Raw genomic sequence first — 26,765 nt, forward strand, 5'->3', positions numbered from 1 at the left:
AACAATGGGCCTCAGGATCTCGACACGGTATCTCTGTGCATTCAAAATGCCATCAATAAAATGCACCTGTGTTCTTCGTCCATAACAGACGCCTGCCCATACCATAACCCCACCACCACCATGGGCCACTCGATCCACAACATTGACATCAGAAAACCGCTCAGCCGCACGACGCCACACACGCTGTCTGCCATCTGCCCTGAACAGTGTGAACCGGGATTCATCCGTGAAGAGAACACCTCTCCAATGTGCCAAACGCCAGCGAATGTGAGCATTTGCCCACTCAAGTCGGTTATGACGACGAACTGGAGTCAGGTCGAGACCCCGATGAGGACGACGAGCATGCAGATGAGCTTCCTTGAGACGGTTTCTGACAGTTTGTGCAGAAATTCTTTGGTTATGCAAACCGATTGTTTCAGCAGCTGTCCGAGTGGCTGGTCTCAGACGATCTTGGAGGTGAACATGCTGGATGTGGAGGTCCTGGGCTGGTGTGGTTACACGTGGTCTGCGGTTGTGAGGCTGGTTGGATGTACTGCCAAATTCTCTGAAACGCCTTTGGAGACGGCTTATGGTAGAGAAATGAACATTCAATACACGAGCAACAGCTCTGGTTGACATTCCTGCTGTCAGCATGCCAATTGCACACTCCCTCAAATCTTGCGACATCTGTGGCATTGTGCTGTGTGATAAAACTGCACCTTTCAGAGTGGCCTTTTATTGATTTTGAGTATCTGCCAATACCGAGTCCCGATCTGATACTTTAAAAATCTGAATGAACAATGAACAAATGCTAAATATATAATAATTTCATTTTAATCACCTTATTTTATTATTTATCACTTAAACAGTGCACTTCTCCTTGAGGTAGCATGAACAATCAAGTAATAATCTACCAGACTTAAAAAATTGTTGTTTTATTTGTCTAAAAATAAATGTCCAAGGTTCCTTATGTTAAACAAGAAATTATCTAATCTGAAATAACAGGTGGTTTTAATTTATAGATGAAAGGTTTCTAAAGAACCATTTATTGATTTAGCTATTTTAATTACAAGTGTTCTAAACTTTTTTAAACAGTATCAGAAATTTTGAAGTAACAAACAACAAATCATTTCCAAGGATTTTTCTTCAGACACGTGGTTTCTGCACTGATCTGTGGTTCAAATCCCAGCCTGACTGGAAAATCACTAAGGGCCCTTGGGCAAGGTCTTTAATCCCCTATTGCTCCCCGTGTGTAGTGAGCGCCTTGTATGGCAGCACCCTGACATCGGGGTGAATGTGAGGCATAATTGTAAAGCGCTTTGAGCATCTGATGCAGATGGAAAAGCGGTATATAAATGCAGTCCATTTACCATTTGTACAGATCAGTGGTTTCTGCCACTAGTCTTCCGTGTTTTGGCCCCACGCGTCGTTCCTACTGGACAGCGTGAAGCTACGTCACAGCTCAGAGCATCGAAAGCTCAAAAGTCAACTTGAAAAGTAAAAGTGAAAAAAAAAACAACTTACATTTGCATCCTGACGGTCCTCATTGTGCCCCTCTGATGCTTTATCAGTGTTCAACAAGTTCAGAGCAGCGCAGTGAATGTGAATAAAGATGGAAGCTCTTTAAGATGCACTCCTAAATGTGATGAGTGCGCATGCCGCTCGTGCGCACACCATCTCTTGCTCCGTTTTGTAGACAAACGATCACAGGACAATTTTTTTTTTTTCTTTTTGTTAATCAAATGACAGATCGTCATCCTGAGGATTTGGTCAGCACCGGGTCCTGCTGCGCACGGAAGGATGACTGCGCAAGAGTTTTGGTGGGAAAGTGTCCATCATCCTCTTGTCATTCCATCGAGGCGTAAGGCTGAGCGCGTAAACACACAAACAGCAGTGCTGCGAAAGAAACTTTGCGTGCGTAACTCCCCCCACCTCTGTCCGGTTGAACTTATGTTTTTCTTTTGTTCAATTAAAAAAAAAAAAGATTGGGTTGAACTTTGACCGCGTCAGCCTGCCGACAAGTGGCAATGCGCGCTCCCGTCAGAAGCGTCACGTCAAAAGCCGAGCTAAAGCGACGCTTCTGACGCCTCTAAAAAGCAACGCGTCTCATGCCTCTGATGCTTTCGACGCGTGAAAGGCCCATTAATCTGCAATAATGAGCCTGAAATAGCGCTGATCAAAATAAGGAGGATAAAATCTATATCGGATTCCTGATCAGGATGCAACGTCCGATTTCGATCAAGTCTGAAACCACGTGATCGGCCCGATTTCAGATCACGTAATCGGATCGGGACATCCCTAGTTTTATGTTCATATTATGCGCTCTTGTACACTATGTGTTGAGTGTACATGTGTGGTGCACCCACTTATGTCTGAGTGCTGTGCTCTTACAGTACCGCAAAAAAATCACTGAACCAGACTTTGACCTGTTTTTTTTTTTTTTTAAACAGAGGCCAAAATATGGCCACCGGGTATTGCAAAGGCCTTGCATCCATCCGTCCGTCTGTCTGTGCTCAGCATAAGTCCAAGCCTATCACTGCCAAGGTCTTCAAATTCATAGGAAGCATTCTTGGGACACAGACCTTGGACACGAAAGATGGCTAACCTTGACCTATTTCAAGCGGTCAAAAGGTCACATTCTGTTTCCTATTTTTATGCCCATATGGCTGAGGGAATTTTAGCATTGTGCTATATTTAGATAATCTAAACACAAACTCTTTTTTTGTGATGGACAATGTGAACACACTAGCTTTGTGCCTGACCACACCTCATTTTTAGATAAATATGGGCCATGGGTGTAGATATGAAAGCAAGTAGATTTGTTATCAAAGAAAACTGTGCACAGGGCATGAAAATGGTAACTGTACTGGGTGGAAACTAGCAATAACACTTGCATTGTGTCATTGCATGGTGGAAGATAAGGGCTGTAATGTCAAAGAGGTCATCTGGAGCAAACTAAGTTTTTAATTATTGTTAAATATTAAATATTGTTTGAGTTTCATGTTAAATATTCAATGTTGTAGAATTGTACAAAGGTTCACAGAGAAAGAGTACTAATAAAAAAATGTAAGCCTGATAACATAAGATAACATCAACTTTATTTATGCCAAAGGAAATTATTTTGCCAGAGTGCCGGAAGAGTAAACAGTGGACAGTGATTTTTTTTTTTTTTTAAATAAATACAACAAATTTATGCAAAATGACTGGAAGACATTTGCACAATATGTTCCACAATATTGCATGTGGCTGAGTAACTGAATAACTCTGTTCATTATGTATTCATCCTGCAGAAGGGGGAGGAATTATACAGTCTGACTGCCACAGGTAGGAAAGACATCATGTGGCGTTCCATGGTGCACCTCGGTGTTCTTTGTCTATGGCTGAAGGTGCTCTGACAGGACATCAGTCTGGCATGCAAGGGGTGGGAGGAGTTGTCCAGGATGCTGAGCAGTTTCCTCAACATCCTCCTCTCTGACACCTCCACCACAGACTCCAGCTCAACCCCCCTGGAACAGAGCCAGCTTCCCTGATGAGCTTGTTGAGTCTGATCATGTCAGCTGCCTTCAGCCTGATATGGTTCTTTTTAATCTTTGTCTTCCTCTGGGATACTCTAGCACTCATTTGAACTAGGGATCAAATCCACTGAGAGTGGTGCTGGCGCGGTGCACACTCACCTACAGTGATTAACCCCCCCAAGAAATATAATAACTGCACCACCTGCAACACCTTGTCTTGACCTATGACCTCCACATGCTGACTCATGAGAAATTATGCCAAGGTACTGACCTGGAATTTTAACAACTAAAGTTACCACACACACACACACACACACACACACACACACACACACACACACACACACACACACACACACACACACACACACACACACACACACACACACACACACACACACACCCAGGTCTGAAACCATGACAACCATCGCATCACATGTGGTAAAGTGTGTAACGTGGACTCCATTAAAAAAAAACCCAAGAAGGCACATTTACTTACCTCATTCTGCCATGGGATGGAAACGCTGCCTGTGGCAAATTTGGAGTAGAAGTCATTGTCAGTTTGGTCCAAATTGACTCCTTTGACTGTGGAGAACTGCTCGATATCCAACACGTCTTTACAGTACACTGCCCGAGGCTGCAACAAGCCAATGGTCATGAAAAAAAAAATGCATGGGAAAAGAGGAGAGTTTATCTTAGTAATTATTAAATGGAATCATATTTTTGACATTTACCCATCAACAGACCACGTGCAACAGACAGCATTTGATCATGTGTTTATTCTTTTGCCACCATCTTGGAGGCAAAAGTTAACTCCTGTTTGTGGCGTTTTGTGTGGAATTACACAACGAGCAAAGTAATAATCCCATTCCATAGTTTCTCATTTAGAAACATCTGGTTAAAAGAACACATGAGGGTTTCATGTCCAGCACATGGTTGCAGCAATCATCATGGAGAAAAATTTGCATTCTACAGAATTCCATCAGGCAAAATGGGTAACAGGAATGACATGGAAGAGCTGGGGGCCATTTCAAAAAAAAAAAAAAATAAAAATTGACAAAGTTGTTTTCAATTTATTTTTGGTTGAATAGTCTCAGATAATTTAGATAAAGCTTGAAATTGCCCATATTTCTTGGTGTCACACTTCAGGGGAGTCTGCAGGTTTCCAATCCTTTGGACACAGAAGAGGAAGAGAGAAAAAGTATGTACTCTTCACATCACGTAGATTAACAAAGTACCCTTTGTGAGACATATTTTACTACGCTACAAGGTCTTTCATTGACTTATCAGCATCATTCAAAATTTTTCAACATTAATTGTTGCTGAAGAATTTTTTTTAAATATAACTGAGAGGACACATGAACCAAGGGCTAACAGTTCTGTTTTTTTGTTTCTAACTGTGATGACGTGCAGGGAGAGTGCTGTTTCTCAGAACTACAAATAACATGGAAAGCAATGGGAGACTTTCTAAAAATATAAAAACAAACAAAAAAAATGAGAGGTCCTATCTACATCGTGCACAAAACTGGGCCTAGGATGACCCTTCGCAATAACATACAAATAATGAAAGTTCATGAGTTCAGCGGTATGAATATTTCACCTCGAACAGTACATTCCTTCTTTCACCTCAAGAAATATTTGTTCCATTGAAAGAATGAAAAAACATTAATTATTGGTTTTATATAACCGCAAAAACAGATCCTTGTCATTTGATATTTTATTGATTTATATACAACAGGGAAGGGACTTACGTTTTGGTGTGTGTCACTGGTGCTTCTCAGTCAACTTTCAAAAAACAATTCTGATGATGTAGTCCGTGATGCCATGCACTGGCTTCGTGTACAGACAGCTGTCTACTTTCCTCACTCCAGCGGAAAATCGTGTCAGAAATTTGTCCAGATTTTCATCCTAACAGCTCTTCATGCATTCAGACAGCTTACAGCATAGTGTGTGTGTGTGTTAGAATTAGCGCCGTGAATTAGCTCCTTCAAATCATCGCCTGACAGCAAAACAAACTCCGCCATGTTCAGCTAAATGCTGCCCCCACTAGTGGGCGGTGGTTGCAGCATGCAATGGTACAAAACGCACTGAACCAAATTTGCATGCTAAATGCAATGCAACACAAATGGGATGAATAATCCATGTCACGTGGCATACAAAGCACCAATCAAATGACAAGGATCCACTCAGCCTTCATATAATCATCAATAATTCGCTAGTACCCAGCTAGTCGACTTATTTCCTGCTGTTTGGGTAATTCAGCTTTTCCTGCACAGCTATGAAAACACAGAGACAGGATACTCCTGCAGATACATTTTTTTCCTCTGAGGACAGCGATCAAGCAGTCACTAACACAGGCCAAAGTCCAGCAGCAGCCAGCACTGCCTTCACTTATTTGGGCTTTTCCACAGAGTGCCGTTCATTCCCGTTTAATCCCAAATAGCAAATCTGGGTGCGTTTTGAAGCATCACAATAACTTCTTGATCCACCTTTTGTCAATCTTGGAAATACTTGGTATACATAATAGTTACGGCCATCATCGGCACCAGTTTTGAAATTGGGGTTAGATTTTCAAACTATTCAAAAATTTGATCCCGATTCACAAAATCAGTGTCATTACACGGTCACTTCCGGGTGTTCATAGTCTTAACAGCTTCAATCAAGTATAAACATCTTTAAACAGGGTATTCCTCATAAGTATGACTTGAAACATGTTTGATTGTGCTCCACGGGGGTAAAAATTGAAGTTGAAGCAACATTAGTTGCAGTTTTGTTCAAAGTTGAACAGCTCAATCGGATGTGGCGAGGGCACAGAGCCTTTCAGATGCAATGCCAGGTCTGCACTTCATAAGCCAGTCTGTTAGGAGGCAAGCTGGATCAACCTATTTAAACCCTTTTTTTCTCCACTTTCTTTTGGATCATGGGCACTTGTAGTAAAACAGTGCCCTGTGGAATAGGGGTAAGGGTTTTAAATAAAACTGAAGTCAATTTGGAGTTTCACTGCTGATATTTTACCTTATTAATTTGCTGTCAATATAGTCAATGGCTAGTGTACCCATCATCCTAACCCTACTCAAAACCAAACCCATTCTCACCTAAAGCCTCCCTCACAACTCAACATACATGCTGCTATGGGCAGTCTACTGGTGGGAAAAAATGGCAAAACCATGCATGAGATGTGCACTTCAGGTGTGTGTGTGCTGAGCGCCATAGAAGGTCACAGACTGCCCATGGACACCTTCACTATTGCACATGTAAATTCTACGGGTCTTGCGAAAGCTCAAGAATGCATACAAGCATGTACAGGGCCGCACTGCCATCGTACGCCTAACCCAAGTCAACAACACGGCTAGTACGGGTCGTGCGATGACAATAATATGCACTGTGCTGTGCTTCAGAAGTACTACACAATCACTCCACACCGGCTATTTGTACGTCCCACAAGACAGAAGTACATCTCACTCTTCACCCTTATGTGTGGTGTGTGCACAGCACCTTACAATGATGCCTCACAGTTACTTCCCTGACCAATGCCGGTACCAATTTTTACAGTTAGGTGGACTGAGACAATGTAGATTTAATGTCTTGTCCAAGGTCAATGGCAGGTAGCAGCAGCCGGATTCAAAGGAGGGTCTAAAACGTTCACGCCACTGCATTCCCTGTAAAACATTTTGTGTTGGCTCTGAAAAATGCAGCTGTCTTGAAACGCTCTGCCACAGTGTGGATCAACTGCTTTTTATTTGCCCTAAAGTATACGGGCATATGGCAGTGTTAAAACTGAAGCACGCGCCAAAACTGTATGAACAGCAGCACAAAAACCCATATCATTGGGAGGAGAGTAAGTACTGCATGGTAATGAAACATTTGTGAATTAATTGCATACAGATTTTCTAAAAGAAGGTCAAGAAGAAAGGTATTTATTATAATTTTAATTATTTCCTGTTGCATTCCCTTCCAAACATTTCTTTCTTTTGTACTTTCATTCTAAAAGATGGAACTACTTTTGGACTTCTAAGCTGACTGTAAATAATAAACAAAGAAAGAAAAGAAAAAGAAAAGAAAAAACTCTCTTTGGAGTGTTCTCTATCTAACTTACTATATAATGGTCTTTAACCCCAATACAATTCCTTTTATTTATTTTTTTTTTAAACAAAATGCTTGTAAATAAAATGGCAAGCTCATTTTTTATTTACATTTTACTCTTTTATATTTAAACACTGTGGCTCACTGTGGAGATTCATCCATAAATGGTTTGTAAGGGTGACTTAAGAGAACTCCCAGATTCGCCAATTTTCTTGTTTTGACTTTTTCATAGGTACGAAAAAATTTTTTATGGCAAGCATCATGTGCAATTAGTTTGCGGTCATACGGACTTTAGTTCTGTGTAATTGGCTGTATATTTCATTACATTACATTTATTACATATTCCTTTATTAGTCTTAGTCCTTTATTAGTCTCATAACAAAAGTTCACTTCAAGCGATGTGCAACGGTAAGCCACACACACACACATGCGCGTATCCCCTGGGAGGTGTTCGAGAGTAGACTTTCCCATCAATGAAGGATCGTTTCTGTTGTAAGCTAAAGATCAAGCTCCACATCGACTATCAACTTGTAATGACTCAGTGGAGAGCAGCACCGCCGAATGGCCAGGAGGCTAAGGTAAGCAGCTATCTGTATAACTGGTCCTTTAAAAAAAGTTTCTTTACCTTTAGTGAGGTAAACATGCATGTGTACATCTGCAGGGTGATAAGAAGTGGTTTGCTGTGAGTATTTTTAGCTTGCGCCATAGACTTAGACGATGTAGACATTTAGCCTCAATGTCATCAGCGTTCTATATCTATGCTGCAGTCATTCAAATAATTTCTGTCCCGTGTGAGAATATGAATACTGCTTCAGTGTTTAGAATGCCAGAGGCTGTAGAAGGCAACTGGCTGCTCAGGCAGATAGTTACTTTAGAGAGGTGCTGATGGTCCATTCCCTAACTAGAGAGATGTTCCATCAGGGACCAAAGACAGTTCTGTAGGATAGTGGATGTGGCACCAGCACATGCTTCCAGACTTGACTGGAAAAGATGAACCCGAAACCATTTAAAAATAGAGCTCAGGTTAAAAAATACAGTGCACACCATGCTCCACTCTTACCGCTAATGATCTAAATCAAGTGTGCTCAGCCAATGAAGAACCAGGAAAACTAGACTTGTCTAATCAGCTGTGGTTGCAGCAGGTACACAAGGAAAACATTCAAAACGGGTGCTCTGCATGAGCCGGATTGTCACCCCCGTTTGCAACATTAAACACGGCACACTTTTTTGCAGAACTCTGACAGGAGAACGTCAATGTCTGAACTTGTGTCTCCTCACAGTGTGGGAAAAATTAAACCACTTATGATACATAGTACTACATTGTTGTTCTGATGGAAACTTAACCGGTTACCCTCTCTCATGGCAAGACATTTTTTTAAACACATTTCATGCTGAACGGTTGCTTCCTTTTTTCAGCTTTTATTTCCATACATGCAAATGCACTGGGAGCACTGCACATTCTATTCCAAACCAAAACATGAAGAAAAATGTACCAAATTTATTATTACTTTACAGAACGTGAAGAAAAAGTAATATTAGGCTGTTCAAAAAAAAAAACAAAACAAAAAAAAGTGCATCCGGAAAGTATTCACAGCTCTTCACTTCTTCCACATTTTGTTATGTTACAGCCTTATTACAAAATGGAGAAAATTAATTTTTTCACCTCAAAATTGTACTCACAACACCCCCTTTTTTTTTTTTGCAAATTTATTAGAAATTAAAAAAGACTAAGAAATCATGACGTAATTATTCATACCCTTTGCTCAATACTTTGTTGATGCACCTTTGGCAGCAGTTCCAGCCTCAGGTCTTCTTGATTATGATGCCACAAGCTTGGCGCACCTATCTTTGGGCAGTTTTGTCTATTCCTCTTTGCAGCACCTCTCAAGCTCCATCAGGTTGGATGGGGAGTATCGGAGCACAGTCATTTTCAGATCTCTCCATAGATGTTCAATTGGATTCAGCTCTGGGCTCTGGCTGGGCCACTCAAGGACATTCACAGAGTTGTCCTGAAGCCACTCCTTTGATATCTTGGCTGTGTGCTGAGGGCCGTTGCTCTGCTCAAAGATGAACTGCCGCCCCAGTCTGAGGTCAAGAGCGCTCTGGAGCAGGTTTTCATCCATGATGTCTCAGTACATTGCTGTATTCATCTTTCCTTCAATCCTGACTAGTCTCCCAGTTCCTGCTGCTGAAAAACATCCTCACAGCATGATGCTGCCACCACCATGCTTCACTCTAGGGATGGTGCCTGGTTTCCTCCAAACATGACACCTGGCATTCACACCAAAAAGTTCAATCTTTATCTCATCAGACCAGAGAATGTTGTTTCTCATAGTCTAAGAGTCCTTCAGGTGCCTTTTGGCAAACTTCAGGCAGGCTGCCATGTGCCTTTTACTAAGGAGTGGCTTCTGTCTGGCCACTCTACCATACAGGCCTGATTGGTGGATTGCTGCAAAGATGGCTGTCCTTCTGGAAGGTTCCCCTCTCACCACATAGGAATGCGGGAGCTCTGACAGAGTGACCATCGAGTTCTTCCCTGATCGTTCAGTTCAGATGGGCAGCTGGCTCTAGGAAGACACCTTATGGATCCTAACTTTTTCCATTTATGGATGATGGAGGCCACTGTGTTCATTGGGACCTTCAAAGCAGCAGCAAATGTTTCTGTACCCTTCCCCAGATTTGTCCCCCCAGACAACTGTATCTCTGAGGTCTACAGACAATTCCTTTGACTTCTTGCTTGGTTTGTGCTCTGACATACACTGTCAACTGTGGAACCTTATATGTAGACAGGTGTGTGTCTTTCCAAATCACGTCCAATCAACTGAATTTACCCCAGGTGGACTCCAATTAAGCTGTAGAAACATCTCAAGGATGATCAGTGGAAACAGCACCTGAGCTCAATTTTGAGCTTCATGGCAAAGACTGTGAATACTTATGTACGTGCGATTTATTTATTTATTTTTATTTCTAATAAATTTGCAAAAAACACATTGTCATTATGGGGTCTTTTGTGTAGAATTTTGAGGAAAAATAAATAATTTCATCCATTTTGGAATACAGCTGGAACAACAAAAAAAAAAGTGAAAAAAGTGAAGCGCTGTGAAGACTTACCAGATGCACCGTAGCAGAGTCTGCATTTGTCTTTACAAACTCAAACATTTACTGTATGAACTAAATGCTTGGAGATTTTGCTTTCTTGTGAATCACTGAACTAATATTTAGTTGTTTCTGAGAACTGCTTCACATCTGTGCTGCATGGAGTCAGTCAACTTCTGGCACCTTTGAACAGGTATTCCAGCCCAGGACGATTGGACTACATTCCACAATTCCTCTGCATTTTTTGTTTTTTTCCTCAGAAACAGTCACCCCACAAGTTTTCTATTAGATTAAAGTCCCAGGATTGGGCTGGCCACTCCATAACGTTAATCTTGCTGATCTGGAACCAAGATGCTGCTCGCTAGCTGGTGTGTTTGAGGTCCTTGTCCTGTTGAAACATCTCTTTTAAGGGCATTTCCTGTTCGGCATAAAGCAACATGACCTCTTCAAGTATTCTGATTTATTCAAACTAATCTATGTTCCCTGGTATGTGATAAATAGTCTGAGAAACATCCCCATGTCATGACGCTTGCTCCACTATGTTTCACTTGCTTCACAGTGTACTCTGGCTTGAATTCAGTTTCTGGTGGTCTTCTTACAAACTGTCTGTGGCCCCTAGACCCAAAAAGAACAATCTTGCTTTCATCAGTCAACAAAATGTTGCTCCATTTCTCTTTAGACCAGTCATTATGTTGTTTGGCAGATTGTAACCTCTTCAGCACATTTCAACAATGGGACTTTGCAGGGGTTTCTTGTCCATAGCTTGGCTTCACATAGGCATCTTCTAATTGTTACAGTACTCATAGGTAACTTTAGACCTTGTTACAGTACTCATAGGTAACTTTAGACCTTCTTTGATCACCCTAGAGGTGATCACTGGCTGAGTCTTTGCCCTTCTGGCTATTCTTCAATCCATTTTAATGGCGGTTTTACATTTTCTTCCAAGTCTTTCTGGTTTTGATTGACATTTTAAAGTATTTGAGATCATTTTTGCTAAGCAGCTTATCATTTTCTGCACTTCGTTATATGTTTTCCCCTTCAACTTTTTAATCAAAGCATGCAGTTCTTCTGAATGATGACTGGAGCAACCCATTTTACTCAGATTTTCAGAGAGAAATGCACTACAACCAGCATGTACAACATTTGCTGTCTTTGTCCTTGTAATAAGAGTAACAGAAAGAAAAACTGCTATTGTTTTGAACAGCCCAATATTCCTTTTCCTTCACTTTCTGGAAAGTAATAACAAATTTGATTAAAAAAAATTCATGTGTTGATTTGGAATAGAATGTGCAGTGTTGCTAATGCATTTACATGTTTGGAAAATGAAGCTATTATAAGGACTATAAGCTTTATTCACTTTTTTAAACACACTGCTATTATTTGTGTATAAGCAGAATCCAGCAGGTTTACATCTGTAATTTAGGAAATTATCTGGTTTTACCAGCATTTCTGAGATGTTGAAGAAAATCTTTTTACATGAACTCATTGGGTCTGCATTACTACTGGATAATGGAGTAAAGAACATTTTCATGAACTCTCTCACAAAGGGAAATTAGATTTTGCTTTATTTTATCTATAAAGAAAGTATTAACTCAAACTCCAGATGTCCATTTATAGAGGTGTGAAATTCAGCCAGGACCAACATTCACTGGATTTGTTAAATTGTGGAACAAGGGCCTACAACAGTCTAATCTTTGAGTGTACTAACCTTACTTGGTAGACTATGGTTAGTCGGCCAACAATAATTCGATTTTACATTGACGGCTAAACTCGTAGATTAGCCATCTTACATTAGTTGACGATGTTCATGGTTATAGCGGCCTCGCAAGTGCCATTGCCAAGAAACGCCTCCAATGCGCCACAGTTTTGTTTACTTCCGGATTGGTCCATCTACTACAAACGTGACTGAGTCCACTGCAGCAGAAGAGAAACGCACTTGACCTTGGCATCCAGAAACATCTCCAATGGATTATTCCAGAGGTGGGACAAAGTCACTGTCAAGTCAAACTCAAGTCATTAATCTGTAAGTCCCAAGTCAAGTCTCAAGTCAGCTTGCAAACAATTCTTGGTCATTATGACTTGAGACATGCTGATTCATGACTTGAGAGTGACTTGATGGTGACTTCGTCCCACCTCTGGATTATTTGGTCATGAAACACCTGCTCCCACCTCAAGTCTCTCCTTCCTTCCTTCTCCATCAAGTGGTGGTACATGATAGCTGCCTTTTTTTTTCTTTTGAGGTAAGACACTGACTTTTTGTTGACTAAAATAAGATTAGCCTACTCTGTACCAGGCTAAAAACCTTAGTCGGGTAATGCGAAACTTTAACCCACTAAGCACTTTGTGCAATGACTAAAGTCAAAAGGTGTGTCCGGGCCCTGGTGTGTAATCCAAGGCTCTGTTTTAATCTCCTTTTCAATGGATTTGATGTCTAATAAAGAAATAAAAATCTGTTTTACGGAATCCTGTGTGGTGCCCATTTGGAATTTGGTCATATTTAAAAGAACAAATAACAGTAATCATATATTTCAAAGAGGAAGAGTGGCACCAGGTGTGTCACAGATGACACATACAGTGTGTTATAACCTACTTACATCAGGCACAAAGGGCGGCTCCACTATTCCAGCCTCCAGCCTCTTGAAGTTGATGTTTTTGAAGAATGGGTGGGATTTCACGTCTGGTGCTCTGTTTGCTTGACACCCGAGCCTCTGCTTGGGGTCTTTCATCAGTAGCTAAACAGGAGAAACAAATATATAAATCACAAAGCCATTCTTTATTCATTGATCTTTCCATCATCCCTCACCATTCTACAGATGGCCTTGGTGTCCTCTGTAAACTTGTCGTTATACTCCTCCTCTTCCTCTTGCACCCTCCTCTCCACCTCGTCCCGCTTCACTCTCTCCTTACGTGCACGAAAGGGTGATCGCCCAGCGGTCATTTCATAAATGAGGCAGCCTAGTCCCCACCAATCAGGACTCATCCCGTATTTCTCATTATTTATCACCTCCGGGGCTGGAGAGAAAGCAAAGCAGGTTGAGAAACTGAATACTCTGCAAAATGTACTTGACTGAAAATACAGGTAGTGATGAGTGTGTTTTCTTACCCATGTAGCCTACTGTTCCCACCCTGCCTCTGATCAGCTCTCCTTCAGGAACTTTGATGGCCAGCCCCAGGTCTGAAATACGGATGTGTCCTGAAGCACAACAGTAATAAATAGCTGTCAGTGAAGAACAGCATCATTGACGCTGTGTAAATGCCCATAAAACCCTTTGGAAAAGCCTAGGAATTTTCCAAAGTGTTTTATTATTTTGTAACTCTAAAAGGGACGTATAACACAATTACTGTCAAATCTGGTGAACTCAGCATCGATCAATCAAAAAAGAAGCTTTGTTTTGGCTATGGAATATCCTAGAGACATGTCTGTCACCTGCTAGATGGTTAGTGGATGCTGGTTGGATAATAGTTTTATTGACAATTTCAATCTTTAATCTTTATTAACGTTATACAGTGCATCTGTAAACTATTCACGGCGCTTCATTTGTTTCCACATTTTGTTATGTTATAATCCTTATTCCAAAATGGATCAAATTCATTTTTTCCTCAAAATTCTGCACACAATACCCTATAATGACAATGTGAAAAAAGTTTGGGGTTTTTTTTGTTGCTTTTTTTTTTTTTTTTTTTTTTTTTACAATTTTTGCAAATGTATTAAAAAATAAAAAACTAACTAAGAAATCACATAAGTATTCATGTTTTATTTTCTTATCAACCTGTGTTTAGCTTTCATGGTGAACTGGGTGAGAAATCTGCAAATAAATTCAAAGTAAGAAAGCCCCTCGAGTCTGCCTATACTTTCAGGGAGTTAGAGTGGGAATGGACTAGTTGTCTGCCTGAGTGGTTGGTATCTGGGATGTGTGCCTGGTAATAGTATGTTTGATGAAGAACACAATTAACACATGCTCCAAGACATGAAATCTGTCCCTGCAATTATTAGACAGAAATGTGTCTGTGACTGACACTGAAATACTGATTCATGGTTTTCAAGAACTGATTATTATCAAGGTTTACTTTCTGCCACTAATACACATGTGGACAAAATTGTTGGTACCCCAATATTTTATGTACACACTTTAATATATGCTCAGAGATAAATGCAATAAAGCAACTTTGTTTAATCAAAATATATTTTTAAAATGTCCAAAGTTATTTGGCAAGAACAAAACAAGATGCTTTCATAAAATGAAACAAAAGAAAATCCTTACATAAAATGCATGATGGGCACAGTTATTGGCACCCTTTGATGAATTTACAGTAAATCATCAATTCTACACCCAATTTTCTTGAGACAAGTCAGAAGATGGATACATGAACACTTCCAAGTCACTGAATATGTCTTGGATGTCATTTCCATCAATTTTTAAGAAACACAAACAGTATGGTACTGTATAGTAAATCTGTCTGGAAGAGGCAGTTATCAAAAACTGGAATTGTGCACACATTTCTGACCACACAGTGCATCCGGAAAGTTTTTCCAAATTTTGTTATGTTACAGCCTTATTATAATTTTTGCCAAAGGTGCATCAACAAACTACTGCCCAAAGGGTATGAATACTTATGTACATGTAATCTCTTAGTTTTTAAAAATAAATTAGCAAAAATTTGAACAACAACAACAAAATCACGTTATCATTATGCGGTGTTGTGAGGGAAAAAAATAAATTACTCCAATTTGGAATAAGGTTGTAATATAATAAAAAGTGGAAAAAGTGGTGCAGTGAATAATTTCAGGATACATGGTATCTCATGATCATTCTAATGCATAATAATACTATAGTGATGTTTTTATGCTTTGCTGTTAGACAGGAGAATCTCTGGCCTTTATTCATTTATTTATTCATTTGTTTAGTTATTTGTATGTACTCATTCTCCAGCAATTACATGATTAGAATCCCATATCCCATGAACACTTGAATTCATGGTAATTGTGACTTTAGATGCTTTCCCGCACAGGGAACCTCTGGCCCTTTTTTTTTAATGCTCAGCAATTGCATAATTGGAATGCTGTATCTCATGGCTAATTGATTTCATGGTAATTGTGATTTTATGCAATTGCATTACTGCATAATGGAACATGCATATTGCACAAGTAATTGTAAAAAAATAAACAAATAATTGCGGAGAAGCAGACATTTGTACGTCTGCAAAACAATGTTCCATGCACAGATCTACAGCCCCAACTCCAATGAAGTTGGGACGTCGTGTAAAATGTAAATAAAAACAGAATACAATGATTTTCAAATCCTCTTCAACCTATATTCAACTGAATACACCACAAAGACAAGATATTTAATGTTCAAACTGATAAACTTTATTGCTTTTGTGCACATATTTGCTCATTTTAAAATGGATGCCTGCAACATGTTTCAAAAAAGCTGGGACAGTGGTATGTTTACCACTGTGTTACATCACCTTTCCTTCTAACAACACTCAATAAGAGTTTTGGAACTGAAGACACTAATTGTTGAAGCTCTGTAGGTGGAATTCTTTCTCATTCTTGCTTGATGGACGACTTCAGTTGTTCAACAGTCGCGCTCTCCGCTGTCGTATTTTGCGCTTCATAATGCGCCACACATTTTCAGTAGGCGACAGGTCTGAACTGCAGGCAGGCCAGTCTAGTACCCGCATTCTTTTACTATGAAGCCACGCTGTTGTAACACGTGCAGAATGTGGTTTGGCATTGTCTTGCTGAAATAAGCAGGGACGTCCCTGAAAAAGATGTTGCTTGGATGGCAGCATGTGTTGCTCCAAAACCTGGATGTACCTTTCAGCATTGATGGTGACATCACAGATGTGTAAGCTGTCCATGCCATGGGCACCAACACACCCCCATACCACCACAGATGCTGGCTTTTGAACTTAATGCTGGTAACAATCTGGATGGTCTTTTTCCTTTTTTATCTAGATGACACGACGTCCATGATTTCCAAAAACAATGTGAAATGTGGACTCATCAGATGACAGCACACTTTTCCACTTTGCGTCTGTCCATCTCAAATGAGTTCGGGCCAAGAGAAGGCGGTGGCATTTCTGAATGTTGTTGATGTCTGGCTTTCGCTTTGCATGGTAGAGTTTTAACTTGCACTTGCAAATGTAGTGATGAACTGTGTTAACTGACAGTGGTTTTCTGAAGTGTTCCGCACAATGATGTTGGTTTTTAATGCAGTGCCGCCTGAGGGATCGAAGGTCAAGGGCATTCAATGCTGGCCTTCGGCCTTGCCGCTTACGTGTAGAAAGTTCTCCAGATTCTCTGAATCTTCTGATTATATTATAGACTGTAGATGATGGAATCCCTAAATTCCTTGCAACTGAACGTTGAGAAACATTGTTCTTAAACTGGTGGACTATTTTTTTCACGCAGTTGTTCACAAAGTGGTGATCCTCGCCCCATCTTTGCCTGTGAACTGCTGAGCCTTTTGGGGATGCTCCTCTTATACCCAATCATGACACTCACCTGTTTCCAAACAGGTGTTCTTTGAGCATTCATCAACTTTCCCAGTCTTTTGTTGCCCCGTCCCAACTTTTTTGAAATGTGTTGCAGGCATCCATTTCAAAATGAGCAAATATTCCACAAAAACAAAAAAATCTACCAGTTTGAACATTAAATATCTTGTATTCAATTGAATATAGGTTGAAGAGGTTTTGGAAATCAATGTATTCTGTTTTTAATTTACATTTGACACAACGTCCCAACTTCATTGGAATTGGGGTTGTATGCAAGTGTGACAGACATGATTGTCATAACATCACTTGATGCAATACTTTAGACAATGATGACAATGAAGAAGATTCTGATAAGGACAGGAGCGATGGTGAAATGGAGTAACTAAGTAAAATCAAATCCATTTTGATTTTTTAGTTATTTATTTTCAATAGCATACTTGATGCATGTTGACATTACGGGTCAGCGGTTCTCACTAACGTTCAAAATTCATGTTTGTAAAAAAAGTATGTTGTTTGGGGTATTTGCCAACATTTTTGCATCCACCTCAGACGTCGATGATAGTCTCAAAAATCCAAAGGGATATTGATTACATGGCCCACGGTTGAATGCTGTTTATGGTAGCGACATCACAGATCACATGGGAGCTTCCGCCGAATTGTGTGAGAAATGCTGGGTTGCTCGCTCCAGCAAAATAATTCAAGATAGCAGAAAAGGCTCTGAAACAGCTTATTTCTGTATAAATCTAATATGTTTCTCATGTTTTGTGAATGCGAAAAATAAACATTTAAAAAAATGCTGGTTTTGAAACCAGATAACACCTCTGAAGTGATCTACAAGACTTCTTACAGATGCCAGCATGCGCGCCCTATGTACGCATATCACGCAAGGTCAAAGATTATTTCCGGTCATTTCAAAACCTCATGCATGTGTACATGCATGTCCTCCGGCAGACAGCGTGAAAAAGAAAATAAAATGTACGCCATGGAATTCCCAGGTAAATATGTTCTCTTCATTAAATTGAGCTGTAGTTTTGCAAAACATTTCAAAAATAAACCTACATTATAATGTTTGGATTTCAGTAGAAACTAAATTTCGTCAGTTTTGTGATATTTGATAGGCCTGTACAGCTTTAAGTAATTAGTTTGTTTGGTGGTGAAAATTACTGGATGAAATATTAGGATTAATAAATGGAATAGTTTTAACTGTGTTGAATGTTTGGTCTCCAAAATAAAGGTCAAACAAGGTCGACGTCCATTGGATTCTATGACATGTGACATGTTACCCTGTAATATGATAACTAAGCATGACAGATGCTGCAAACTATTCCTTTTTAGAACCCTATTAACCCAAACAAACCCAAGCATAATTCTTTTTACTGAAATTGGAGCAACTTTAAATTCTGACCAGCACCACAAACAAATTGACCTTTGTCACCGTTTTTGCTGTTTTTACCCCATAACTCCATAAAATTCAGTCATACATAGATAGTCCAAACTATACCTTTTTGGAATCTTTATGATCAGAAAAATAATGTTCAGCATGATTGGAGCATTTCTCCATCTTGACCTCTGTGTAATTCTTTATTGACCCCTACGTGGCTACAGCTGCCAGCTTGTGATAGCTGTAATACATTTTTGTGTAGGCCATGGTACACTGAGGCTGGATTCTAAGTGTGGTTTCAGCACCTTAAGTGACACTGATTAGGTCAAAATTGATGACTGGCTCATGGACTATCACACGTGCTTCACATCTATCCACAAACACACAAATACACTGAAAAAAAAAATTCTGGAACCTTGAATGTTCAGTTAAAGTCCCCGTCACACATTGCAAGAATGTGCAGGAACCAAATATTGCCATTATCGGATGCAGTCGGGGGGAAAGAGGCGTGGTCAGCAGTGTCAGAACGCATCCAGACTACCTCATCCACATCTGCACGATGGCATCCACAGCGCATGTAGACAACAGGTAGATGGCACAGACTGCCGTCAGATGGCCATAAAAGGCGCTGAAGACTGTCCGATGTCCAAATATCTGGATGGCAAACACGGGGCAGAGCACTGTGTTCCTCCCTTTGCACAGTCCCTGTCGGTACTGGACACCAGAGTACAACCAAAGTATGGACCAGACTTGCGCCATATGTGTCCATGGTGCGGTCACTCACTCAGTCATGCAATCACACCTCCACTTGTCCTCTCCTTCCTAGTGCTACTGTCCTCGCGTGCGTGTGCATGCGTAGAGTAGAGGTGCTGGACTGATGACATGATAGCTGAGTGTGTGTGTGCATTCACAACAGCTGAATGAGCAGCTATGCATGTGCACGCTGTTGTCAGCTACTGGACAGCAGACCATACTTTGCTATGCGTCAGATGCAGCCTTTCCAGGGAAATTTAATTTCTTTTTTGTGTTTTAGCTCACTTCAACAGCACAACGCAATTTTTGACACTGCAATGGTTGGATTATCACATGGGATTTATTTTTGCTGTGGTTGATTACAGCACCCAGCAGCTGAGTGAGAGGATTTTAACCAAAGGCTGTGGTCAGATCGTTTCAAATGCTGTTATGATGCCATCAGAATATGTAGACTGAGATCAGATGATGCAAAAAATGCACATACACCGCTGTCAGATGTGCGTCCCATCTCGATGGTACCAAAAGTGTTTTGAACAGTGCAACACACTTGGGACAGCCAAGTGAATGGGACCAAATACGTAGACTGCTCACAGACTGCCGTCCGTTGGTGTTCAGACCGCATCTCAATACTTCCGGATTGTGGCCGAATGTGTTATTCTGATTTAATTCGGCCTCAATCAGCGTATGTGTGATGGGGGTATTAAAAAGAAAACATGGTTTCATTTCAGGAAAAAAAAAAACCTTCTGATACATAGTTTTGAATTTGCAACAACCTCCAAAACCAGTGAAGACTCAAAAAATGTTGTCACAAATTGCACTTTCAGGCCGTTTCCTCTCTAAAGATGTTATCAGCCAAACTGAGCTCTAGATTGAAACTATCAGCCAAAAAAAAAAAAAAAAAAAAAAAAAAGTGCAGCACCATACATTTAAATGAATTCTGAGCTAAGCAGAGCAATAATATGACAAAGCTTCAAAACTCACCGTTGTCATCCAGTAGAATATTTTCTGGTTTCAAATCCCTAAAAAAATAAAATAGTGCAAGTATGTTGCAATAAAGCATGCATCATACAAAATTGTGTAAATGAAAAGAAGGAGTGATTCACTGTAAATCTGTGCCATAAAAGTCACACCTGTACACGATGGATTCCCAGTGCAGGTGCTCCAGTCCACAGCAGATCTGTGCCGCATAAAACTGAACCCGGTCCTTCTCGAAACCTGGAGTTCCCATGTTGTAGATGTGAAACTTCAGGTCTCCACCATTCATGATGGTCAGCACCAGACACAGAGCATCTTTGGTCTCATACGCATACGCTAAGCTCACCTACGGCATGACACAGCGCAGGTGATGTGTTCAAATGTTGGTTTAAATGCGATTAATCTGAGGCGATTGTAGTGTGTTCACTCACAACAAATCTGCTGTTGACTTTTTCCAGAATTTGTTTCTCATTGAGGGCCATGGACTCTCCTTTCCTCTTCTTAATCCTCTTCTTCTCCAGCTTCTTGCAAGCGTACATCTTCCCTGTAGCTCTAACCTGGCACGCACACACCTGAGAGAGGATAAGTCAGGGCAAGTTAAAAAACAGAAACATTTATTACTATCATGATTATATATGTGTCTCTTACCTCTCCAAATCCACCCTTCCCCAGAACCCGGTACTGTCTGAATGTGTCTTTAGTGATTGGTTGCCTTACAGAACAGAGAGAGAAAATCCATTAAGAGACACTCATAAAGTATTGATTATCTGCAAAATTCAATGCCATCATGTGTCGATTTCCTGTACACAAGGCGGGGTTACTACTGTGCAATTTCACTGTCCAGTGTTTACAGAGACGCCGTCATTCTATACAAATCCACAATGGGAAATTATTCTGAAATCACTGGCAAGACATTGCAAATCACCTGCTCGAACACAAAATTTCATAAATTAATACAGAACACATATCCCACATAAACATTTGTGCACGATTTTACATGGCCTTTGCTTTGTAAAAGCATACCCTCAATAATAAAGTTGTAGGTATATCAGAGAGGAACTTCCAAAAGCAGAAATAGCAATTACTAGTTACAGTACTTTTATGTACAACCCCTGGCAATAATTATGGAATCGCCAGCCTCGGCGGATGTTCATTCAGTTGTTTAATTTTGTAGAAAAAAAGCAGATCACAGACATGACACAAAACTAAAGTCATTTTAAATGGCAACTTTCTGGCTGTAAGAAACACTATAAGAAATCAGGAAAAAAAATTGAGGCAGTCAGTAACGGTTACTTTTTTAGACCAAGCAGAGGGAAAAAAATATGGAATCACTTAATTCTGAGGAAAAAATTATGGAGTCACGAAAAACAAAAGAACGCTCCAACACATCACTAGTATTTTGTTGCACCACCTCTGGCTTTTATAACAGCTTGCAGTCTCTGAGGCATGGACTTAATGAGTGACAAACAGTACTCTTCATCAATCTGGCTCCAACTTTCTCTGATTGCTGTTGCCAGATCAGCTTTGCAGGTTGGAGCCTTGTCATGGACCATTTTCTTCAACTTCCACCAAAGATTTTCAATTGGATTAAGATCCAGACTATTTGCAGGCCATGACATTGACCCTATGTGTCTTTTTGCAGGGAATGTTTTCACAGTTTTTGCTCTATGGCAAGATGCATTATCATCTTGAAAAATGATTTCATCATCCCCAAACATCCTTTCAATTGATGCGATAAGCAAAGTGTTCAAAATATCAACGTAAACTTGTGCATTTATTGATGATGTAATGACAGCCATCTCCCCAGTGCCTTTACCTGACATGCAGCCCCATATCATCAATGATTGTGGAAATTTACATGTTCTCTTCAGGCAGTCATCTTTCTAAATCTCACTGGAACGGCACCAAACAAAAGTTCCAGCATCATCACCTTGCCCAATGCAGATTCGAGATTCATCACTGAATATGACTTTCATCCAGTCATCCACAGTCCACAACTGCTTTTCCTTAGCCCATTGTAACCTTGTTTTTTTCTGTTTAGGTGTTAATGATGGCTTTCGTTTAGCTTTTCTGTATGTAAATCCCATTTCCTTTAGGCGGTTTCTTACAGTTTGGTCACAGACATTGACTCCAGTTTCCTCCCAGTTGTTCCTCATTTGTTTTGTTGTGCATTTTTGATTTTTGAGACATATTGCTTTAAGTTTTCTGTCTTGACGCTTTGATGTCTTCCTTGGTCTACCAGTATGTTTGCCTTTAACAATCTTCCCATGTTGTTTGTATTTGGTCCAGAGTTTAGACACAGCTGACTGTGAACAACCAACATCTTTTGCAACATTGTGTGATGATTTACCCTCTTAAGAGTTTGATAATCCTCTCCTTTGTTTCAACTGACATCTCTCGTGTTGGAGCCATGATGCATGTCAGTCCACTTGGTGCAACAGCTCTCCAAGGTGTGATCACTCCTTTTTAGATGCAGACTAATGAGCAGATCTGATTTGATGCAGGTGTTAGTTTTGGGGATGAAAATTTACAGGGTGATTCCATAATTTATTCCTCAGAATTGAGTGATTCCATATTTTTTTCCCTCTGCTTGGTCTAAAAAAGTAACCGTTACTGACTGCCACAATTTTTTGTCTTGATTTCTTATAGTGTTTCTTAAAGCCAGAAAGTTTCCATTTGAAATGACTTTAGTTTTGTGTCATGTCTGTGACAAAATTAAACAACTGAATGAACATCCTCTGAGGCCAGTGATTCCATAATTATTGCCAGGGGTTGTACAACAGAAAAGAGAATTTGCCAAGAGAGGCTATTTTCAACACTGACTCTTCTGTCTAATATGAAATAAAAACAGAGGACATCCCCTCACAAATTACCTAACTACTGATTATACAACCTGATTACTAGTTAAATCTACCAATCAGCAAGAAATGATCAGGATCACATGATTTGTCTGGATCTGGAGCAAAGAAATTTGTGTTTTTGAGTTTTCTGTTTGTTTTGTCGGTGTACATGGCTGTAAGGGATCACTCATTCACTCAACACCATGACTTCAATGCTTATACTATTTTATTCCCTGTGCTGGTAACAGCACAGTGTTTGGACAGCACACATGTAGATCAGTGAGTGAGTTAATCCATTCCAGCTTGTGTGGACAATAACTCAAAAACAATGAAAGGCATCAGAGGGCTGATGTACACCTTGTGCACTCTGCACACAATATAAACGGACAATTAAATATACATGTGTCCATAATGGTGTTTTTGACAATGTATGACTTCATAAAATCAATCACGAATATTTTGCTGATCAGTATATGTTTAAAATCATCCATCTTGGCTTCTTGGAAGTTGAGATATCCAAAAACCACCCTTTAATCATGTTTTCCTTGATCTTTGATAAAACTAGTCCAAATTCTAATCACCTGTGTGTATCTAACCAAGTAATATTCCCACCAAATTTGAAGGAAATCTGGCCAGCTGTTTGAGTTATTGTCTGCGTACACACACACACACACACACACACACACACACACACACACACACACACACACACACACACACACACACACACACACACACACACACACACACACACACACACACACACACACACACACACACACGTCATTGAGAACAGTACCCTGCTTTTGCCGCTTTGCTGAAGCGCAGAGTAAAAAAGCTATCATGTTGGAACTCACCAAATTTGATCAAGAATGCATAATGAGGATGAACTGAGTAGTTTGTTGTGAACTTTGACGCTCCATATCAACAGAAAAATGCGGTTTTGTTTTGTGTAGGTAATATCCACTATACATGGATTCCACCTGCTGGATGATTATAGAAAGTTAGAAACAGCTGCATGCCTTAACATGAACATTACCTAGCAAGTTCTGAACATTTTGAAACCTTTGTAACACCCTTGTTTCAGAACATTGTTGTGGAGTCCATATCAAAAGGAAGGCATCAAGTGCTGCACTAAATGGGGCCTCATTATGTTAACTGATTCAAAATTCCGCCCCCAGTATTGTTGACAGATAACACATTTTAATGAACTCATATTGTAGTTTTTTAATTCATAAACAATAAGTAAGTAACACTGAAGACTTTATGGGAAAGTAACAATTACAAAATAAGATAAATGAACAGTATACTCCAACAGTTAAATACAGAATGCATGAAAATTCTGAGGATCTAAAAAATATTGTTCAAAGGTCAAAGAAATAATGCATTCATTCCTGCAGGATGAAATATAATGCAATGCTAAAATACCCTCAGCTGTAAGAGCATGTAACCAATGAAAGAGTGTGTCAAAAGAATGTGACCTTTTGACCCCTTAGAATAGGTCACGGTTAGCCATCTTTGAACTTGTTCAAGGTCTGTGTCCCAAGAATGGTCCCAGTGAATTTGAAGACCCTGGCAGTAATAGGACTGGAGTTATGCTGAGCACAGACAGATGGGCTGGCGGGCAGATGCAAAGTCTTTGCAATAGCCAATGGGCATATTTTGGCATCATGTAAAAATGATAAATTCATGGAATAGCTGGTTAAATTAAACTGACTTCCAATCTCCCGTCACATTTTCACTCAAATTGTTCATTCTGACTGAACGCCAAAAATACGTGACAAGTTGGGTAGCGGGGAAACGTTAATACTAACCAAAACATAGATGAATTTTAACTGATGACGCGGATATGGAGCAGAAAGCTCTCTGCGTTGTCAGAGAGAAATGAGGCTGCTGTCAAAAAAACGCATCTCCACGCGTGTCACTAAATGACACGACAGGGCTACCTAACTCATCACACAGTGATGCAACGGGACAGTAACCAAGGGTACAAATGTCAAGAGTTGTTAGTGAGCATGTGTTACAACGGTATTGTAGAGTTGATGGTTGTTGAACCCACCTCTCCAGCATCTTCCACTGCAGAAAGCGGTCAAAGTACATGCTGTTCTGGTAGTCGGTGAATGGCGCTCCGCTCAGGTTGTCATGGACGGCTCTGCTCCCACACACACACACAAAACACAGGAGACTGAGTCAGAACAGACGGCAATTTCAACAAACCAGATACTTTAGAGAAACCTTATTTTTAAAAACGGGTGTTTTGCCAATACAACGGAAAACCAACGCACTTGCGGCAGTTGCTGAAGATCTCCTTACACGGACTCAGCTCGAGGTTCTCCCTGCACTGGTCAGCAAAGGCTTCGGCTATGTCCACACGCAGAGGCGACTACATATGTCCGCACATGCAGTGACATGCACACACACACACACACACACACACACACGACTGCTCATTAGATGCGGTACTTCAAAGTGAAGACTTAAAGAACAGCCTCGCTGCAGGAGATTATGTTCTAACGGTTGCTGTTATTTTTCTACATTTAATGTGTAATTACACCGTTGTGTAAGTGAAGCTTTAACAGAACATTATCACCATAAATATCACGTATATATCAGTCAGATTCACATCATGAAACTTACTTGTTTTGAGAGAAAAGTCTTGATAATCTGGTCCCCTCTGCTCTTTCTTTTTTCATCAGGCGTCACCTCGTAGTCTTCCTAATTAACAAAAGAAGCCCACGGAATTAAAAACATAATAATAATAATAAAAACAAAATCAATTAATGTTTCAACTGTTGAAACTCTAGGTTGTCCACAAATATGATTTGCCCCGAGACCCAGACAGAGATTGATTGATTGCACTTGAATGAGTGCTGCTCTTGTTGTTGCTTACTGTCGCAGTTCTGCACAAATATACTCAACAAAAATATAAACGCAACACTTTTGGTTTTGCTCCCATTTTGTATGAGATTAACTCAACGATCTAAAACTTTTTCCACATACACAATATCACCATTTCCGTCAAATACTGTGCACAAACCAGTCTAAATCTGTGATAGTGAGCACTTCTCCTTTGCTGAGATAATCCATCCCACCTCACAGGTGTGCCATACCAAGATGCTGATTAGACACCATGATTAGTGCACAGGTGTGCCTTAGACTGCCCACAATAAAAGGCCACTCTGAAAGGTGCAGTTTTGTTTTATTGGGGGGGGGATACCAGTCAGTATCTGGTGTGACCACCATTTGCCTCATGCAGTGCAACACATCTCCTTCGCATCATCCGTAAAGAGAACACCTCTCCAACGTGCCAAACGGCAGCGAATGTGAGCATTTGCCCACTCAAATCGGTTACGACGACGAACTGGAGTCAGGTCGAGACCCCGATGAGGACAACGAGCATGCAGATGAGCTTCCCTGAGACGGTTTCTGACAGTTTGTGCAGAAATTCTTTGGTTATGCAAACCGATTGTTCCAGCAGCTGTCCGAGTGGCTGGTGTCAGATGATCTTGGAGGTGAACATGCTGGATGTGGAGGTCCTGGGCTGGTGTGGTTACACGTGGTCTGCGGTTGTGAGGCTGGTTGGACGTACTGCCAAATTCTCTGAAACGCCTTTGGAGACGGCTTATGGTAGAGAAATGAACA

The 26,765-nt window shown here is 40.4% G+C and overlaps 1 protein-coding gene and 1 long non-coding RNA gene across 2 annotated transcripts in view; both read right to left on the reverse strand.

The window, feature by feature from the left end:
- Positions 1–26,765, reverse strand: part of grk5l (G protein-coupled receptor kinase 5 like) — a 158,258-nt gene that overhangs the window by 3,903 nt on the left and 127,590 nt on the right. Inside the window, exons 4-14 of the mRNA XM_034169880.1 lie at positions 25,761–25,838; positions 25,409–25,506; positions 25,183–25,275; positions 20,932–20,995; positions 20,715–20,855; positions 20,439–20,629; positions 20,290–20,327; positions 13,777–13,866; positions 13,477–13,685; positions 13,268–13,405; positions 3,994–4,131 (exon numbers count right to left, since the gene is read on the reverse strand). Of these exons, the coding sequence (XP_034025771.1) occupies positions 3,994–4,131; positions 13,268–13,405; positions 13,477–13,685; positions 13,777–13,866; positions 20,290–20,327; positions 20,439–20,629; positions 20,715–20,855; positions 20,932–20,995; positions 25,183–25,275; positions 25,409–25,506; positions 25,761–25,838 (1,278 nt within the window). The remainder of the gene's footprint in view (positions 1–3,993; positions 4,132–13,267; positions 13,406–13,476; positions 13,686–13,776; positions 13,867–20,289; positions 20,328–20,438; positions 20,630–20,714; positions 20,856–20,931; positions 20,996–25,182; positions 25,276–25,408; positions 25,507–25,760; positions 25,839–26,765) is intronic.
- Positions 11,400–11,584, reverse strand: LOC117510243. Its single transcript, XR_004560652.1, has 2 exons — positions 11,523–11,584; positions 11,400–11,491 (listed from the first exon to the last, which is right to left on the reverse strand). It is a non-coding gene; the product is annotated as an uncharacterized LOC117510243 (long non-coding RNA).

The sequence above is a fragment of the Thalassophryne amazonica genome, chromosome 5 (assembly GCF_902500255.1).
Source record: "Thalassophryne amazonica chromosome 5, fThaAma1.1, whole genome shotgun sequence".
Classification (NCBI taxonomy): domain Eukaryota; kingdom Metazoa; phylum Chordata; class Actinopteri; order Batrachoidiformes; family Batrachoididae; genus Thalassophryne; species Thalassophryne amazonica.